The sequence below is a fragment of the Myripristis murdjan genome, chromosome 23 (assembly GCF_902150065.1).
Source record: "Myripristis murdjan chromosome 23, fMyrMur1.1, whole genome shotgun sequence".
Classification (NCBI taxonomy): Eukaryota; Metazoa; Chordata; class Actinopteri; order Holocentriformes; family Holocentridae; genus Myripristis; species Myripristis murdjan.
This window is the reverse complement of record NC_044002.1, coordinates 26,554,161-26,570,731: the sequence shown is the minus strand read 5'-3', so window position 1 is coordinate 26,570,731 and position 16,571 is coordinate 26,554,161. Positions and strand designations below refer to the sequence as shown.

General features: G+C 42.9%; 1 protein-coding gene across 1 annotated transcript in view; it reads right to left on the bottom strand.

Annotated features, from left to right (window-relative positions):
* Positions 1–16,571, bottom strand: part of LOC115355190 (protein NLRC3-like) — a 54,101-nt gene that overhangs the window by 20,254 nt on the left and 17,276 nt on the right. Inside the window, exon 4 of the mRNA XM_030045897.1 lies at positions 3,404–3,577. Coding sequence (XP_029901757.1) covers positions 3,404–3,577 — 174 coding nt within the window. The remainder of the gene's footprint in view (positions 1–3,403; positions 3,578–16,571) is intronic.

The window sequence follows — 16,571 nt, the reverse complement described above, 5'->3', positions numbered from 1 at the left end:
CATTTTACTAATTAAAAAATATAGCACACAGATGAGCATACAATACAGTAAAATTAGTCAGGATAACGCAAAAAAGTCTCAAGACTTATTTGCATTGCAGCCCTATAAATTCATGGCATGGAGTCAGTCAATAATAGGTATAAACAAGAAACTAAAACTGAAAACTCATGTTTACCCTAATACACACAAATAAATAAGTACATAAAATACACACAAATAATACACACAAATAAATAAGTACATAAAAAAAAAACAGTGTGAAAGGAATATAAATGCATAAAACCCAGTGGTTCAGAAACCCAACCTTAATACCTGGAGATGGATATTTTGTCATAATAACCTGTTAAGCAGCCAGATCTTCAGCTGTTTTTTGAAAGTGTTCAAAATATGAGCAGATTTTATTTCATTTGGGATTGTGTTCCATTCCTCCACCCCCATATATAGGAATGAGAGATTGGCTTGCTTTAGGCTACACATACTCGCTCTTGTATTAAGGCCATGGGAATCCTGTACAAACTGAAAATATGTGGAAAAATAATAATATCCGGAAATTTTAAAGTTATAGGAGTCTGACATGTCTGGTTATGTTATCTGTAGTGAATTTCTATTACTCAACAGTGTATCGAACAACCTTGGATGATGTTCACACGGAGGCAGAATTTTATGAGTGGGTTTTAGTGCAAAACTTTGGGGTAATCAGCACAATAGTAGAAATGAAAATAGCTTTTGTTCTTACAGTTTGACGCATATTGTACTGTAAGGCAGCCTGGATACCTAACTCAGTGAAAGGCATTTGCATTTGAATTTGAATATACACACACATATATACACTACTCACAAAAAGTTAGGGATATTTGGCTTTGGGGTGAAATTTATGGAAAATATAAAAAGTTCACGCTACAGTGATATTATATCATGAAAGTAGGGCATTTAAGTAGAAGCATGCACTGGTGATTTCCTCATCTCAAACAATTTCTTGAAACAAAAGCCAACAACAGTGGTGGATATACCACAACAAAAAATGTCAGTGTTTTAATAACTTGTCATGTGCCCTTGAGCATCAATTACAGCTTGACAACGACGTCTCATGCTGTTCACAAGTCGACTTATTGTCTGCTGAGGCATGGCATCCCACTCTTCTTGAAGGGCGGCCCTCAGGACATTGAGGTTCTGGGGTACAGAGCTCCGAGCCTCTACACGGCGACTCAGCTGATCCCATAGGTTTTCTATGGGATTCAGGTCTGGAGAAAGTGCAGGCCACTCCATCTGAGGTACCCCAGTCTCCAGCAGCCGTTCCCTAATGATACGACCTTGATGAGCTGGAGCATCAAACACCTGATGTGAATTTTGCCATTCAACTCCTTGTTAGAGAACAGCAACTTGTGCAAAAAGTACTGAAACACTGAACAGTTGGACATGTGCATTCAAAAGTTTACAGAAGGTCACATTAAGTTCACCTGTAAAGGTTAGAATGCATTTTAGGTTCATCCTGAAATTTCACCCGAAAGCCGAATATCTCTAACTTTTTGTGAGTAGTGTATATGTGTGTGTGTGTGTGTGTGTGTGTGTGTGTGTGTGTGTGTGTATGTGTGTTTGTGTGTGTGTGTGTGTGTGTGTGTATGTGTATGTGTGTGTGTATATATATAGATAGATAGATAGATAGATAGATAGATATACACACACATTACCAGTCAAAGGTTTGGACACACCTTCTCATTTAATGATTTCATGACTATAGATTCTCACTGAAGGCATCAAAACTATGAATGAACACATATGGAATCATGTAGTAAAAAAAAAAAAAGTGTGAAATAACTCAAAACATGTTTTATATTTTAGATTCTTCAAAATAGCCACCCTTTGCTTTGATTACTGCTTTGCACACTCTTGGCATTCTCTCGATAAGCTTCATGAGGTAGTCACCTGAAATGGTTTCCAATAGTCTTGATGGAGTTCCCAGAGATGCTGAGCACTTGTTGGCCCTTTTGCCTTCACTCTGTGGTCCATCTCATCACAAACCATCTCGATTAGATTTAGGTCAGGTGACTGTGGAGGCCAGGTCACCTGGCGCAGCACCCCATGACTCTCCTTCTTAGTCAAATAGCCCTTACACAGCCTGGAGGTGTGTTTGGGGTCACTGTCCTGTTGAAAAATAAATGATGGTCCAACTAAGGACAAACCGGATGGGATGCCATGGGGCTGCAGGATGCTGTGGTAGCCATGCTGGTTCATAAATCCCCAACAGTGTCACCAGCAAAACACCCCCACACCATCACACCTCCTCCTCCATGCTTCACAGTGGGAACCAGGCATGTGGAATCCATCCGTTCACCTTTTCTGCGTCGCACAAAGACACGACGGGTGGAACCAAAGATCTCAAATTTGGACTCATCAGACCAAAGCACAGATTTCCACTGGTCTAATGTCCATTCCTTGTGTTTCTTGTCCCAAACAAATCTCTTCTGCTTGTTGCTTTTCCTTAGTAGTGGTTTCTTAGGAGCTATTTGACCATAAAGGCCTGATTGGCGCAGTCTCCTCTGCACAGTTGATGTAGAGATGTGTCTACCATTAGAACTCTGTGTGGCATTTATCTGGGTTTTTGCGAGTGCACTTGGGGACACATTTAAAGTTTTTGCAATTTTCCAGACTGACTGACCTTCAGGTCTTAAAGTAATGACGGACTGTCGTTTCTCTTTACTTAGCTGATTGGTTCTTGCCACAATATGAATTTTAACAGTTGTCCAATAGGGCTGTCAGCTGTGTACCAACATGACTTCTGCACAACACAACCGATGGTCCCAACCCCATTAAGAAGGCAAGAAATTCCACAAATGAACCCTGACAAGGCACACCTGTGAAGTGAAAACCATTTCAGGTGACTACCTCATGAAGCTCATTGAGAGAAGGCCAACGGTTTGCAGCGCTGTCAACAAAGCAAAGGGTGTCTACTTTGAGGAAACTAAAATATAAAACATATTTAGAGTCATTTAACATTTTTTTCTTTTCTAAATAATTCCATATATCTTGCTTGATATATTTGATGTCTTCAGTATGTATCTACGATGTAGAAAGTAGTAAAAATGAAGAAAAAATAAAGAAAAAACAATGAATGAGAAGGTGTGTGTGTGTGTGAGAGAGAGAGAGAGAGAGAGAGAGAGAGAGAGAGAGAGAGAGAGAGAGAGAGAGGATAAAGTCACTTTTTTATGAGTTGGTTTTAGAAATAATTTCATCTCCTCAAAATAAGAGGGGCAAGGGATACTGGCTCTGCAATCCTGATGTTACTTTCAGGTTTATTCTTTGCACAGTCAGGAAAACTGACTGAGAGTCACTGAGAGCCAGGACTTCAGTTTGGAGAAATGTGTACAACTTTTGTGAGAGGGAGGGGGGAACAAATGGGTCTGACCTGAGAGCCTCCAGTCTGCAGTGTGGACTCTCCAGTCCAGCAGAGAGCAGCTTCACTCCTGAATCCTGCAGCTGGTTGTTACTCAGGTCCAGCTCTCTCAGACTAGAGGACTGGGAGCTGAGAACTGAGGCCAGAGCTGTACAGCTTCTCTCTGAGAGATTACAGCCAATCAGCCTGAGAAGAAATTAGTGAAGAACAAGGTAAATTTGACATTGTAAACTTTTTTCTGGAGTAATAAAATTCACCTTATGTATTGAATATATCTAGTTCTCGATAAACCCACACAGATTTCTTGGAAGCTTTGACCACTGGCAGCAGCCTCAGAAAAGCCTCCTCTGAAGCAGAGTATTTCTTCAGGTCAAACACGTCCAGATCTTCTTCTGATGACAATAAGATGAAGACCAGAGCTGACCACTGAGCAGGGGACAGTTTGACTGTGGAGAGACGTCCTGATCTCAGGTACTGTTGGATCTCCTCCACTAGAGAATGGTCATTCAGCTCATTCAGACAGTGGAACAGGTTGATGCTTCTCTCTGGAGAGGGACTCTCCCTGATCTTCTCTTTAATGAAAAGGACTGTTCCCTGATTAGTCCGAGAGCTACTTCCTGTCTGTCCAATCAGGCCTGGTAGGAGAGTCTGATTGGTCTGCAGTGAAAGACCCAGGAGGAAGCGCAGGAACAAGTCCAGGTGTCCATTTGGACTCTGTAAGGCCTTGTTCACAGCACTCTGGAGGAGATGTAGTTCCGATTTCTCATAGTAAACTGCAGACCACCAGGAGGTTGATTTTTGTATCAGCAGATTGTCTCCAGAGTTGATGAATGTCAGAAAGACATAAAGAGCAGCCAGAAACTCCTGAAGGCTCAGATGGACGAAGCAGAAAACCTTGTCCTGGTAAAGCCCACGCTCCTCTTTAAAGATCTCTGTGAACACTCCTGAGTACACCGAGGCTGCTCTGATATCAATGCCACACTCTGCCAGGTCTGCTTCATAGAAGATCAGATTGCCTTTCTCCAGCTGCTCAAAAGCCAGTTTCCCCAGAGACAGGATCATCTCCCTGGTCTCATAATGCCCAAAATGCTTGACATTCTGCACTTTGGACTGAACCAGCAGGAAGTGGATGTACATCTCAGTCAGGGTCTTGGGCAGGTCTCCTCCCTCACTGGTTTTCAACACGTCCTCCAGAACTGTAGCAGTGATCCAGCAGAAGACTGGGATGTGGCACATGATGTGGAGGCTTCGTGACGTCTTGATGTGGGAGATGATTCTGCTGGCCTTCTTCTCATCTCTGAATCTCTTCCTGAAGTATTCCTCCTTCTGTGGGTCAGTGAAGCCTCTCACCTCTGTCACCATGTCAACACACTCAGGAGGGATCTGATTGGCCGCTGCGGGTCGTGTGGTTATCCAGAGGCGAGCAGAGGGAAGCAGGTTCCCCTTGATGAGGTTTGTCAGCAGAACGTCCACTGAGGTGGACTCTGTAACATCAGTCAGGATCTGGTTGTTGTTGAAGTCCAGAGGAAGTCGACACTCATCCAGACCGTCAAAGATCAACACAACCTGGAACTGCTCAAACCTGCTGATTCCTGCTTCTTTGGTCTCAGTGAAGAAGTGATGAAGAAGTTCCACCAAGCTCAACTTTTTCCCTCTCAGCAGATTCAGCTCTCTGAAAGTCAATGGAAATGTGAAGTGGACATGCTGGTTGGCTTTGTGTTCAGCCCAGTCCAGAGTGAACTTCTGTGTTAAGACTGTTTTCCCAATGCCAGCCACTCCCTTTGTCATCACTGTCCTGATTGGTCCATCTCTTCCAGGTAAAGGTTTAAAGATGTCCTCACATCTGATTGTTGTTTCTGGTGTGTCTGGTTTCCTGGATGCTGTTTCAATCCATCTGACCTCATGTTCCTCATTGAGCTCTCCACTCCCTCCCTCTGTGATGTACAGCTCTGTGTAGATCTGATTCAGAAGTGTTGGGTTTCCTGCTTTAGCAATCCCCTCAAACACACACTCACACTTCTTCTTCAGCTTAGATTTGAGTCCATGTTGGCAAAGAGCAGTGTCAGTTTCTGAATGAACAAACAAACAAAAAACAGAGAAATTCATTTCAGAAATGTCTGGATTTGCAGCCGAATTTTGAAATGAAAACATTTCCATTTTCCCATCATTCCTCCTCTCCATCCTGTTGAAGGTGTTAAAATTCTCTTACTGCTCTGCGGACGCTCAGCCAGCTCCTTCTTCAGCTGAAACAAAAAAAAAATTGTGACTCCAATTTATTTTCTAATCCGTGGACACAAAATCAGACATGAAACAAAAAACAAAAAAATCCAGCTTGCACAGACCGAAAGTCCTCACATTTTAGCTGCTATGAGCAGAATGGTTCTTCTAAAATTAGAGAGCAGCTGAAGTTAAAGGCTGGACATTTACACACCATAAATATGGAGGCCAGGTCTGTTTGATGCTCCTGGGCAGACTGAGCACTGGGAACCTCTGAGCTCTGCTGGTGGACTCTGTGGAGGACACACACACACACACACACACACACACACACACACACACACACACACACACACACACAACATTAAGGGCGTTGTGCTGTGTCATGATAACTGCTGGCAGAAACTCAAGATGAAAATGTTGCTCTGATTGTTGGATGTGATGTTTTGAAAGAGGAAACTCAACAGAGGATGAAGATTCAAACTCATTTTAGATCTCATGACTGTGAAAATGATATCACCTTGGACCTTGGAGTAGAGTGCTGTCCATCTTTGAAATTTATAAATCGATCTATAGAGCGGTCACTCCTCATGGACACACAGCTGGGTTCAGGGGGGGTCTGGTCTCTCCTGCTGGATCAGGATCAGATGAGATCAGACTTTATTGTCTCTCTTGACAGAAATTTGTCTTTTGAGAGAACACAGTTAACATAGCAGCATACAGCCTCTCCATACACACACAATGTGTCCCTGTACATGTACAATCAAACCACAGTTAACATACAGTGGTCAGCTGGTCAAAACATTTAATCTGGATAAAAGTGATCTGGATTGGATCAAATCTTGAAAATGGGTTGTTCCCAAGAAAAAAGGGATCCTGTAGTTGGATTAGACCATGTGACCCAATTTTGGTTTTGATCCAGATCAAACCTTCAGTTTGTGTTGTTCCAAACTTTTAGGTAGGACTGGGATACAATTGATCCAAAAAAGCTGGATTATACTGATCCCAGGGGAAGGGTGGATTCAGTGTGGATTTCAGGGGCAAAATATAATAAAACTAAATTAAATTGGTCCAATAATACAACATTTGTGTCATGTAGTGTATATATATACACATACATTTTTCATTTGCAGTTGATTTGTGAAACCATTACAATGATAAATTAGATAAAGCAGACAGTAGGCTACCTATTAAATCTGTCAGGACAGTAAAGTGAAAAAAAAAATAGTGAACATAAAATAATTAGTAAAATAATCCCCCCCCCCCCCCCCCCCCCCCCCAAATGCTCAGTATCAAACAAATATTATTAATTTTTTTCATTTCTAACTTATAATCAAAGTGACACAGTCAACAGCAATTTTGAATAACTGCATCTCCAATTACGCAAATGAAGAATTCTGAATGTCCTTTTAGTTTCTATCTGACATTTTATCATTTAGAACACGTGTACAAATTAAAAACAAATCTGTGAATAACATATAGCTTATTTGTTTAATTGTTTTTTTTTTTTTTGTGGGTCGCATGACTGTTTAAAAGAAAAATAAAAAGAAAGATTTTTAATTTTGTTTTTTATTGTTTTCTCTGTCTTTTCAAATAAAACTCAGAGTGACCCTGTGCTATTCTACCTGTTATTCTTCATATAGCTTATATTGTAATACTTAGTCCCATTTTGAGCCTTTTTATCTGGTTTGAGTAATCCTGAAAAAATCTGTATCTGGATCAGAGTAATCTAATCCAATGTTGTTTTGAAAAAGTATTAAAGTAAAATGGATTATGTGATCCTGGAGAGCAAAGAATGGGATTCCCAAATCCAGATCACTTTCATCCAGATTAAATCTTTTGAGCAGCTGGCCCCGTCACACACACACATATCGATACACACCAGTATACACTGAAAATACTGCAGGCTCCCACACTAATACTGCACATTACCCTATTATCCATTCACTGCAGCAGATATTGCACGGCCTACACCAAGACAGAAACATGAGGAACACACTGAAGGTCTCTGTGTCCTTATCTAAGGACTGTGAAGACGATACTAACAACTCCATCTGTTCTTCGTCACCTTTTTCTTTTTTAAATTACCTTTTATCAGCAGAGAGGCGTCCATCTTTGAAGTAAATAGGATCAACCATTGACCCGTCACTCCTCATGGACACACAGCTGGGTTCAGGTTCAGGTTCAGGTTCAGGCTCAGGTTCAGGGGGGTCTGGTCTCTCCTGCTGGACTGGGCTTCAACACAACACACACAGAGCTTTTCCTGTGAATAATGCTGCTGTGCTGATTTGCCTGCTGAGCTCTGAGATGGAGAACAGTCATGGACAGTCAGAGATCCTCATCTCACCTCTTAGCTTTGGTGTGGCTGTCATGTTCCCCAGATAGAGTGCTTTCAGAGGCAGGGAGCCCCTCCTCTCTCTCCTCACACACATCCATAGCCGAGCCGACACCTTGACACAAACACAGCGGCTCATTCATGACAACAAGCTTTCCATGACAGGATGTGTGCTGTCTTCCTGTCAGCACCATGTCATCATTCTCATTATTTTACCTTAAAACTATTGATTTTGCAGTGATTTTTATTTTAATCCATTCACGTCTCCTGCATTGTTATAATCCCCAGCCATATAAAATAAACAAACTATATGTTTAACATTCAATACAGGACAAATTCAAACACTTCTCTTATTTTAAACATTAATGGGATATTGCCCACCTTGTTTCCTCTCTACAAAAGAACATAAACTGTTATTACAAACCAAAAAGCCCTAATATCCTAATAAAGTCCATAACAAACTACAGTCAGTGTGCATCAGTTTTAACACACACACTTTTTTAACCTGCAATTTTGAATATGCCAGCCATTTTACAGGTTTGTGATTGGCTGTTGGTGTTGATTTTAGGAGTCGCCTATCCCGATTCCCCTCACTTCTCCTTTTCTCTCTCTCTCCTCACTTCCTCTCCTCTCTTCCCTTCGTAAGAAGAAAAGTGTGAGTGAGGAGGAAGTGAGAGCGCTGCAGTCACTTCTTCATTTTGTCTTAAAGTCCGGAAACATGAGAGCGACATCAAACATTTTACCATAAAATGCAGAAATAAACAAGCGCCCTGTTTCGGAATAAGCTGAACGCTTTCAGGTGTGAACGGTGTCGAGACTTTACACGGTTCAAAAGTGTCAGAGAGCAGCTTTTAGGCGGAAGAATTCAATAAACGGCCCAAATCAAGTGAGAAGCCCAGAAGAGTGGGAGTGTGTTTGCTCGGCTGAAGCAACACACTAATGAGCAGCGAGCAGATGAAGCGGCTCGTCAGTGAGCCTTCAGTCCAACAGGATGACGGACTTGTCCTGACCTGCAGTGACTTGCTGAGTCCAGCGGCTTCACAGCAGCAAAACGCCAGTCTGACTGCACTCGTGTTCACACTCAGGTTCACACAGCTCCGATTCAACACTCCACTTCCTGTTCACACACACACACACATACACACACACACACACACACACACACACACACACACACACACACACACACACACACACACACACACACACACACCTGTCACCGACACAGGAGACTCACAGCTTCTTTTTTAGGCTACAGTCTAATAGTTTACAGCAAAATGGAGAATCTGAAGTCTTACCGGAGACGCTGATGGCGGAGTCACAGGACAAATGTCTGGTTTTACTTTCAGTTCCTCAGCGGGAGGCGCTGTCTGTCGGTGACAGAGCTTTACCGCCACCCGCTGCACAGAAAAGGAACTTCTCTCAGTTTCTATTTATTTGTATTACAGGTTTGATCTCGATGTTTATTAAACTTGGATCCTCTGGATCTTCATCATCACCTTCTCAACACAGCAGAGGTCTTTTCTTGCAAAGTGCGTGAACTCTTCTTCACTGGTTTCACACAGTTTTCACAGCCTTTTTCAAAACAGTGAACACAGATCTCTCAGAAAGAGCCGGAACTCTCTGCGTCACACAGAAGGAAAACCTTGGTTGACAAATGGCAGAAAATGACTGGCATGAGTGTGAATCTGCGATGTGAAACTGTGTCAAACAGCTGTGCACAATTCTTCAGTCAGCAATCACTTCTCATCCATCCTGTTGTTTTTTTCCCTAGACATTTCCACCTAAACGTTTCCTTTGATTGGTTTTAATTTTATTTTTATTCATTCTACATTTCTTAATTTGAAAGATATGTACAAAAAATAATGACATGAAAAATCTGATGCTCGACAAAAATGTATTTCAGTATCTCTGATTTTAGTTGAAATTCTTTCTTGAAAGAAAGAAAGAAAGAAAGAAAGAAAGAAAGAAAGAAAGAGCATTTTATTTTGTGTGTGGATGCTGATATGACCCGTCTCTCATGGGATTATTCAGAAACATGAAATAATAAGAAAACATGACGTTCCGGTGTGTTCAGCCTCCGTCAGTTGCAGCACAAAACCTAAAATTCATCCAGACATGAACAGAAACATAAAGCTGCTGCAGAGAGCATTCTAGCAGACATCCCATAATAGAACAACAACAAATGTACAAACATCAACATAAACACGCAGCCCCCCAAGCGCGTGAGCCACTACACAAATCCAGTCAGAGCAAAATGTGCAGCGGGTCCCATTCCCACGTGGAGGAGCATTTTGGAGACGGGGGGAAGTGGCGGCGCAGACGCTGAGCTGCTGAGCTGAAGCCGCATTGTTGAAATAATAATGGAGCCCAAAATGTGTGTGAGGCAGCGCCATATTATTATGTATATATTATTGTATGTATATCCCTTATAAGGTATTCGGGTCTGTGGGACCCGTTTTCAGTTTTTAGCTTAAGAAAAATGATACTAATAATTATTTTTTCAAACTAATATTTATTGGCCTTGGGTAATTTTCTGTGAGGAACATGAATCAGAAAAAAAATTTCAATTACCCCCCCTGCATACCCCCTCTACACATTTATATTACATACAGGGTCTTCCGGTCCACTGTACCCGGACCTAGTGAAAGTGTGTAAATCATAGATCCTGTGCACCCTCATGTTCCCTTCCTCCTCTCTCTCTCTGTGTGTGTGTGTGTGTGTGTGTGTATTGTGTGGGAGAGAGAGAGAGAGAGAGAGTGCGGGAACAGGTGCACACTGTGGGTGTACCTGTTCCCGCACAAGGTTGCAGCATTGTTAGAAAATTGAAGTACCCAACACTAACTGCACCCACATTCCCACACATTTCACCCTCTGTCTTGTGGGAACCAATCTCGGGAACCTGACGCTATAGATAGCTCTGTCAGTGTGGTGCCATACCACAACTGATCAAGATGGCAAAGCGATTTTCTGTTCAGACTGCCTTACAACTGTTCATGGAGAGAGAGAAAGGGTTCTGATGATGATGCAAAGGAAGAGGTTTCAGAATGTGAGGATCACATTTCTGAAAATTCTGAGTCTGACACTGAGTTTGAAGAGGAGTATGAGTATCAGCCAACTCAGAAGCGTAAAAGAGCCTCTGGACCAGCCCTTCAGCAAACCAGGACGATGTGAGCAGCCAGGACCAGCCCACAACCAACCAGGCCCAGGACCAGCCCACGAGCAACCAGGCCCAGGACCAGCCCACGAGCAACCAGGCCCAGGACCAACCCGTGAGAGGCCAGGATCAGCCCGTCAGCCGCCTCCCAAACGCAAGCGTACCTCAGGAGCAGCAGGCCAGCAGCCAGCCCCAGGGCCAGTGGTGAGCAACTTCAAAATGACAACATATGGATGTCAAGAAATGGCAGAATTGAATGGTCTTCGTTTTCAAGAAATGAACCGCCCTGCATAGCTGCCAATGTGACGAGTGTTAGTAAAGATCTTTATCTTTTCATTATTCTAGATTGTGGGCAGCAACACAAAGAAGCGCTGTGAGGTGTGTGGACCCAAGATGGACAGAAAAACACTATACATGCACCCAGTGCAAGAAGTACATTTGCAATACACACACAGTGAAACTCTGCACCTATTGTATGGCATAGTCTGGTATGAAATGGCTGTGTTCAATTGGGCTAATGTGTTGTTCAGACAGATTTTATGTGTAAATGTTGAGTTACATTTCTAATGAAATTCAAATAAAAACACTAGTTATGAAAAAAAAACTGCCTTCATTTGTACATTTGCTGATTATTTTCTAGTTATGCCTGTTTTATGATAGATTTTCTTATTTTGTTGCATTTTAATAAAAAAACGAGTGTTATTTCTATTCATAAATGTTATTTTACAAAGGTAAAGGGAAGAAATTTAACATATGTATTGTTTATATTACTTGCAATTGGGATGAAGTAAAGATCTGCTGAGTATTTTAACAAAAAAAGGTTTGATTATGTTGAATTAAAAGCCCCAAAATGCAACGGGTCCACCAGACCCAGCAGGACTCCCTGTGTAACAAAAAAACGAATACCATATAAGGGTTAAATTATTTCACTATTATTTCACTTCACATTACACGTCACTTTCAGAGCCACTTCATCATCAACGATCAACACAGCAGAGTTTCTGTACCGCTGAGCCAAAACTATTCCATCAGCACATTTCAGCTGAAACAGACAGAAGCCAAGTCCAAAGTCACATCAAAGTCCGCTCAGTGTCTCCGTCACATTCCCACCTCCGGACCGCAGAGGAGAGGCTTGGACTGATGAGATTATCATCACCAAGAATTCCAGATTACAGCAGATAGCAGAAAAAACTGCACAACAGCGCGACTATAGATTTCTAAAACAATATTCTGCTAATGCTGAACACACACACACACACACACACACACACACACACACACAGACACACACATCCCACACACACTGTCTTGTTCAGTCATCTCCACATATTGATTTTGTAAAACAGCAAAGTCTGAACAGCAGAGGCAGTGTTAGCGCTCCACCTACTGGTAACTCAATTACTGTAGCAGTGACATTTTTTAAATGTTAATTAAAAAATATCAGTCATGCATAATTCCTACAATTATTAACCTGTGCTATATGTTTTTTTTTTTGTTTTGTTTTGTTTTGTTTTGTTTGGTTTTTACCATTTGCTTTTTTCATCCCCATGACCCAAACTCCCTAACCCAATGAATGACTTCATACACTCACACACCACTTCATCTTTCTCTAATTAACTTCCAAAACAAACAAAAAATATTTATAACAATGAATTTGTACTTGTTTAACTTATTTATGCTGTGGCATCTGTTAATATTAAATGAAATTGCTTTTTAAACCATTTTAATGATTAATGTTTTAATCTTAACTAACTTTGTCTTGAACATTAATTTGAACATTAATTTTATTACAATTATCTTTTTAAACTGGTAACATGCAGAAACAAATGCCAAGTTTCGACAACATTTCAGAGGTTTTTAGCCGTCCGTGTACAACAGCACTGGATGGAGCAACATCTTCAGCAAGCTCATCAGGCAACGCTGACGCAACCGGAGGCTCACTAGAATCAGCACTGGACATCGCCACGACCGAGAAGCCCTGATAAGTGGTTTCAGCACTGGACAGCGCCACGACCGAGCGGCCCTGATCAGTGGTTTCAGCACTGGACAGCGCCACGACCGAGCGGCCCTGATAAGTGGTTTCAGCACTGGACAGCGCCACGACCGAGCGGCCCTGATCAGTGGTTTCAGCACTGGACAGCGCCGCAGCAGCCTTGACCTCTGCTCTGACAGTAGAGGGAAAACAAGCGGCCCTCTCCAGGTACGGCTTCAGCATGTTAATATGACAGTCTACTTTGTTGCCTGCGTTCTGGAATGGTGCCAATGTAGTCTCGGTCACTGACTTTCTCCTTGACTACAAAGGAACCACAAAGGGATTCAAAGGCACTTTACCTCCAGCCAAATCGTTGCCAAGGATGAAAGATACAGCTTCTATGGGGAACTGTGAACGAACTCCTACAACTACCCGCCCTTAACCAAATCTGAGTCAAGGTGGATAGCATGCAAAGATACCCCCACAAACTGCATACCAAACCCTCGCACCAAAATGTCAGAGTTGACAAAAGACGTCTCCGATAGTGGCAATACACGCTACAGGATGACTGACTGTGAGGCTGCAGTGTCCCTCAAGATGGTGACAGGAACTTTGGGACCCTCATCTGTTAGAGAAACACAGCCTTTCATGATAAAAGAAAAGTACACATCATCAGGCTTGGATAAAATGGGCTGGCTGGACAAAGGTTCAGTTTTCACCAGATTAACTGGCTTTGTTCTGTTTGTTCAGGGCAAAACAGTTATTTATGGTGTGACCATGCTTTTTACAGTTAAAAGCAAACGGGTTTTTCTTTAGGCCCCACACGATCCTTACTACCAAGCTTCACCTCTCCATCCAAATTCGTCTTGAACGACACCACCGGAGGTTTAGCAACAGGAAAATTGCGCTCTGGAAAAGAACGAGGCGTTGTATCTTTGTGAGTGAGGATGTACTCATCCGCAACACACACTGGAGAAGCAAAGGCCAAACACTTTTAGGCCATTTCAAAGTAGTTGAGACCGACGAACAAGACAAAATATTTATCAATACGGGGTAGGAGGTGTGTATGTGTGTGTGTGTGTGTGTGTGTGATGTTAGAAGTGTTTCTCCACACAGGAGGCGACTCTCACTCCATCTGACACAGAGACACTGAGCAGTCAAACCAAACCCCAAATCCCGGGTACACAGGCTCAGTGAATGTGGAGGTGAAGGTGTGGAGGTGGATCAGTGTGTCAGAGGAGACGCTGTAGAAGGACAGAGAGCCAGCAGGCCAGTCCAGATACACTGCCACTCTGTTACAGGAGGAGGGGGCAGGGATGTCTGTTTTGATGTTGTTGTGGCTGACAAAGAAACTTCCATCATAGCAGATCAGACTCCAGGAGTTTTTGTTCCCTCCAAGCCTGCTGTCAGCTCTGCCTCCTGTCCTGCTGATTCCTCTGTAAGTCACTGCAATATTAACCAATCCTCTTCTCCCAACCTCCCAGTAGCAGCGACCAGTCAGACCATCTCTACACAGGATCTGTTGCCAGTAGTCAAACCTCTCTGGGTGATCAGGATATGGCTGCTGTTCTTCTCTCACTGATGTCACCTTCCTGTTGTCCTCAGACAGGATTAGGTTTCTGTTTGCTGTGTTTGTGTCCAGTTTGAGTTCACAGTAATCTGATGGAGAGAACAAGACAAAACACCAGCAGATTTTTATCTAACACTCCGTTGTCTTTATTATCTGTTGGTAAAAGTCAATTAAGAACTAATGTTCTCATGCAGCAACAAAATGATTTTTGGTTCAACATTAAAAGCAGCTGAGAACAAACAGCAGAAGCTGCAGCTGCACCATCTAAGCAGCTGAATGTTTGCTGCTTACACTTCCTCAGGCCTGGTTTCAACCTCTGCTCTCCACCATGGTCCACCCTGGAGGAAGAAACAGAGTGAGAGCAGCAGATTCTCTTTGAGGATGGAAACATAGGCAGTAAATAAGCTTCCCTATGAAGGATTTAGCAGACCACGTCACTCATATCCACCTTTCAACATGAAACAATATTCCTCAGGCCTCTAGAAGACATTGTGTGTGTCTCTCCATACCTGAGATCCTCCAGTCTCCAGGTTGGATCCTCCAGTCCAGCAGAGAGCAGCTTCACTCCTGAGTCTCCTGGATGATTGTAGCTCAGGTCCAGCTCTCTCAGATGGGAGGGGTTGGAGCTCAGAGCTGAGGCCAGAGAAGCACAGCCTTCCTGTGTGAGCTGACAGCCCGACAGGCTGCTCACACACACACACACACACACACACACACACACACACACACACACGCACACACGCACACACTGGTTAAAAATGTCCCACATTCAGTTCCTATGTAGTTTGATTTGCATTGTGGAGTGTTTCTTAGCGATGTCTTTGAAGAAATTTTTATCATTCAGTCTTCCAGGTGTTCACTGAATATTTTTTCTATTAGCACAAAAACAGTGTTTGTAGTTTGCAGACATGGATCAGTATTGAGTCACCCTCTGAACCTCTGAAAATATTTGATCACTCATTCACAGAACACACACTTTGAATTCTCTTTGTTTAATTTATTATTTTTTTTTTTTAGGTATTTCCACACAAACTCAGCAGGCAGGGTTGATCTTGTGGGCAAGCCCACAAGATCAGAAATGTAGGCCTACTGTCGAAAACATCACATTATTGTATTTAACTGCAAGAAGCTTTCAGTGTGTTCCACCAGTGCACACACACAACGTTGCACTCGTTTTAAACAAGTCAACTGTGGGCTTACATATTTTTTTTTTTAAATATAGGCCTGTTCAAATATATTCTACATGTTGAAAAAATGTTTTTTTCCCTGTTTTTCAGTTAATATCTTTCCTGGGAAACAGGAAATGGTTTGGATAGCCAATTCACTGGAATCATGTTTTAAGATATAGGGCTCTAGTTTCCCGGCGCAGCGCGGGGTGGCGCAGTGAGGCGCACCCCGCGCAAGTTTCGACCAGCGCAACGCGCGAGGCGAACGGTTTCCAAGTTTCGCAGGCGGAGGTTCGCCGAGATGGGAGTGGCGGCGCAGCAGGGGGAGGTGTTGACAGATTCAGCTTGGCGCAGTGACAGTTTCGTGCCAAAAGGCTTCGCCGAGGTGCGCCAAAAGCTCGCCTCCTGAAACCACGTCTACTTTCGGCGCAAGGCGCAGCGTGGCTGGCGCAGTGGAAGTTTGGCTGACAGGCGGGCAGTGCGCACACGTCACCACAACCTCACAGGCAGGTTTCCAGAATGTCAGGCACAGTAACAATGCAATAAATACCCACAGAAACCACTATTCAATGCTACTATCTTAGTCAGCACATAAACATATCTCCATATCGACTGTCCCGTCACATCTGATGTCAGATCAAAGGAGATTGGCACCGTTTGGCAGCGTAATGGAAACCCAACCTGATCACCTGTCAGTCAAACATTGTGTCCAGTACCGCAATGTCTTTTTTCCAGTCATGGTGTCTGGCTCTGCCCCTGTTAA